This window comes from Leucoraja erinacea, chromosome 9, assembly GCF_028641065.1.
Source record: "Leucoraja erinacea ecotype New England chromosome 9, Leri_hhj_1, whole genome shotgun sequence".
Taxonomy (NCBI): domain Eukaryota; kingdom Metazoa; phylum Chordata; class Chondrichthyes; order Rajiformes; family Rajidae; genus Leucoraja; species Leucoraja erinaceus.
Genome location: NC_073385.1, coordinates 32,889,592 through 32,893,232, shown reverse-complemented (window position 1 = coordinate 32,893,232; position 3,641 = coordinate 32,889,592). Strand labels below are relative to the sequence as shown.

Here is a 3,641-nt window from a genome sequence, read left to right as displayed (position 1 = left end):
TTGGAGGGAGCTTGGAGTATACGCATCTAAATTTTAAAAACAATATTTAGCGATAATCAGAAACTGTGGAAGCAGGTTCAATATGTGATTACACTCAAATGATAAAAGAGGTCCCATTTTGAGATAAAGTAAATAATTAACATCATCAGTATTCTAAAGAACATGCAAGTATTAAAAAAATCTTGGAAGAGCTGTCCAGGTTATTGTTATTGGTAATTAAAAGTCCATCCAATCTTGTTTGAAATTGCGTGCCTTGGTTGCAGTTGGCCAATGAATTTTAATTTAATGAAATTTCTAACCTTTAAAAACTCTATTCAGATATAAAGTGAGCTGGCTCAAAAAGAATTGAATAATAACTGGTTTGGTTCCTTTAAAATCCCATGATAATGAATGACTTGTGATTTTTAACAATGGTATCATTAATGCTATTTGTTCCTTTGGATCACATCTCAGAGCAGACACAGACAGAACTGGGGAAATCAGTGGTACTTAGATCAAATGCAAATAGGGGAGATTGAGTTAAAAATGTTTTCTTTTTAATTAAATTGTCAAAAGAAAGGTAATTATCTCAACAAAGTATAAATCTGATCCTGAGATCTAAGCGCCTTGCATATGATAATGAAGTGCATTCTACAATGAGCATTTCATTACACAAGATCATTTGAATAAGTTTGAAGTCATGATCCTACAGCCTTTCAACAGGGAGCATTACATGGAAAATAACATGTCATGTGTCATTAGTTTAGTTTGGGTTAGAAATACAGCATAGAGACGGGCCCTTTGTTCCACCGAGTATACACTGACCGTCAATCGTCCATTCACACAATTTTATGTTATCAAACTTGTTCATCCATTCCCTACATGCTAGCTGCAAGTTACAGAGGCCAAATAACCCACAAACCTGCACGTCTTTTGGATATGGGAGGAAACTGGAACACCCAGAGGAAACCCACACACACAGGGAGAACGTGTAAACTCCACACAGACAGCACCCAAAGTCAGGAATGAACCCACATCTCTGGCACCATGAGGCAGCAGCTCAACCAGTGTGCTGCCTGTACAAAAAGTCACCAGATACCCGTGATACAAAGCTTCAACAAGAAGTTATAATAATAATAATAATAATAAATTTTATTTATGGGCGCCTTTCAAAAGTCTCAAGGACACCTTACAAAAATTTAGCAAGTAGAGGAAAAACATGTAAGGGGAATGAAATAAATGGTAGAGATATGACTAGTACACAAAATAAAGACAGAATACAATTCAAAACACAATATGAGGCAATTAATGCACAGATGAAAAGGGAGGGGGACGTGGGGCTAAGGATAGGCAGAGGTGAAGAGATGGGTCTTGAGGCGGGACTGGAAGATGGTGAGGGACACGGAATTGCGGATCAGTTGGGGGAGGGAGTTCCCGAGCCTGGGAGCTGCCCTGGAGAAGGTTCTGTCCCCAAAACTGCGGAGGTTGGACTTGTGGATGGAGAGGAGACCGGCTGATGTGGATCTGAGGGACCGTGAGGGTTGGTAGGGGGAGAGGAGGTCAGTGAGATATGGGGGGGCCAGATGGTGGAGGGCTTTGTAGGTGAGGATCAGGATTTTGTAGGTGACCCGGTGGGAGATGGGAAGCCAGTGAAGTTGTTTGAGGACTGGAGTGATGTGATGCCAGGATTTGGTGTGGGTGATGAATTGGGCGGCTGTGTTCTGGACCAGTTGGAGTCGGTTGATGTAGGTGGAGCTGATGCCAAGGAGAAGTGAGTTGCAATAGTCCAGTCGGGAGGAGATGAAGGCATGGATGAGTCTTTCAGCAGCGGGAGGTGTGAGAGAGGGTCTGAGTTTGGCGATGTTGCGGAGATGAAAGAAGGAGATTTTAATGACATGGTGGATGTGAGGCTCAAGGGAGAGGGTGGAATCAAAGATCACGCCAAGGTTGCGGGCCTTGGGAGATGGGGAGACAGTGGTGTCGGCGATGGTGAGAGTGGGGTTATTGATTTTGCTGGGTGTGGCTTTGGAGCCTATGAGGAGGAATTCTGTCTTATCGCTGTTGAGTTTGAGGAAGTTATGTTGCATCCAGGTTTTTATAGCTGACAAACAGGAGTTGATATGGGAGAGGGGGGGGGTTGTGGGGGGATTTGGTGCCGAGGTAGATCTGGGTGTCATCGGCGTAACAGTGGAAGTCCAGGTTGAAGTGGTGGAGTATCTGACCAAGGGGGAGGATGTAGATGATGAAGAGGAGGGGGCCGAGTACGGAGCCTTGGGGAACGCCTTGAGTGACTGTGGCTGTAGCAGAGGTGTGGTTGTGGAGAGAGATGAAGTGAGATCTGTTGGAAAGGTAGGAACGGAGCCAGCTGAGTGCAGAGCCTTCAATGTCGAGGTCTTTGAGTCTGGTGAGCAGAATGTTGTGGTTCACTGTATCGAAGGCTGCGCTCAGGTCGGGGAGGATGAAGATGTTGAGGGAACCAGTGTCAGCAGAGGTGAGGAGGTCGTTGAGGACTTTGAGGAGAGTAGTTTCTGTGCTATGGAGGGGGCGAAAGCCAGATTGGAGGGGTTCAAGTAGGTTATACGCAAGGAGGTGGGAATGAAGTTGTGACGCAACGATACGCTCCAGGGTTTTTGAAAGAAAGGGGAGGTTTGAGATTGGGTGATAGTTAATGAGAGAGGAGGGATCAAGACCAGGTTTCTTTAAGATTGGTGTGACAGCAGCAGTTTTGAAAGCGGAGGGGACAATTCCTTGGGACAATGAGGAGTTGAAGAGATTAGTGAGGTAGGGGCAGAGAACGGGGAGGCAGGACTTCAGCAGGGGAGTGGGGAGAGGGTCGAGGGAGCAGGCAGTGGGTTTGGAAGAGCTGATGAGTTTGGAGATTTCAATAGGGGTGACCAGGTCAAACTGGGAGAGGAAACAGTGTGGAGGAGGGGTAAGGAGGTCAGTGGAGATGTTGAAAGGAGGGGCCTTGGTAGGTGGTGGAGTAGATGCTGGGGAGTCGGGTACAGGGGATAAAGATTGATAGATGGTGCTGATTTTATCAGCGAAAAAGTGGAGGAATGAGTTGCAGAGATCCGGAGTAGAGGTAGGGAGAGTGTTTGCTCGAGGCTTGAGGAGGTTGCCCACTGTGGAGAAGAGGGTTCTGTGGTTTAGGTGGGGATCAGTGAATATGGAGGAGAGGTAGGCAGATTTTGCAGCAATGAAAGCATCTTTGTAATCAGTGAGGTGGAGTTTGTAAGCTTCAAGGTGGACTGTGAGAGATGATTTCTTTGTGAGTCGTTCAAGTCGGTGACCAGTCTGTTTCAGTTTACGAAGTGCAGGTGTGTACCAGGGTGAAGATGTGTTGAAAGTTACGGTTCTTGTTTTGAGGGGGGCATAGTGTTAAGGGAGGTAGACAAGGTGGAGTTGAGATGGTTTGTGAGATCATCAGGTGAGATGGGGGCTGAGTCCAGGGGGAGAGTGGTGGAGAGGAGGTCAGAGAGATGGAGGGGATCAATGGATTTTAGATTACGGAAGGTGATTTCTCGGAGGAAGCGGGGGCGAGGTGTCGGAGAAGGGATGGTGAACCGTATAAGCTTATGATCAGAGAGGGGGAAGAGGCATGGATGGAGGTCGAGTACCGGTTGATTTGTGGAGCAGACCAGGTCAAGGATGTGACCTTT

General features: G+C 46.5%; 1 protein-coding gene across 1 annotated transcript; it reads right to left on the bottom strand.

The window, feature by feature from the left end:
• Positions 1-1,274: 1,274 nt before the first annotated feature.
• On the bottom strand, positions 1,275-1,952 carry LOC129699942 (uncharacterized; the record flags this gene model as incomplete). Its single annotated transcript, XM_055640041.1, has 1 exon — positions 1,275-1,952. A coding segment is annotated over one exon (633 nt), but the record flags the coding sequence as incomplete, so codon positions are not given.
• Positions 1,953-3,641: the final 1,689 nt, after the last annotated feature.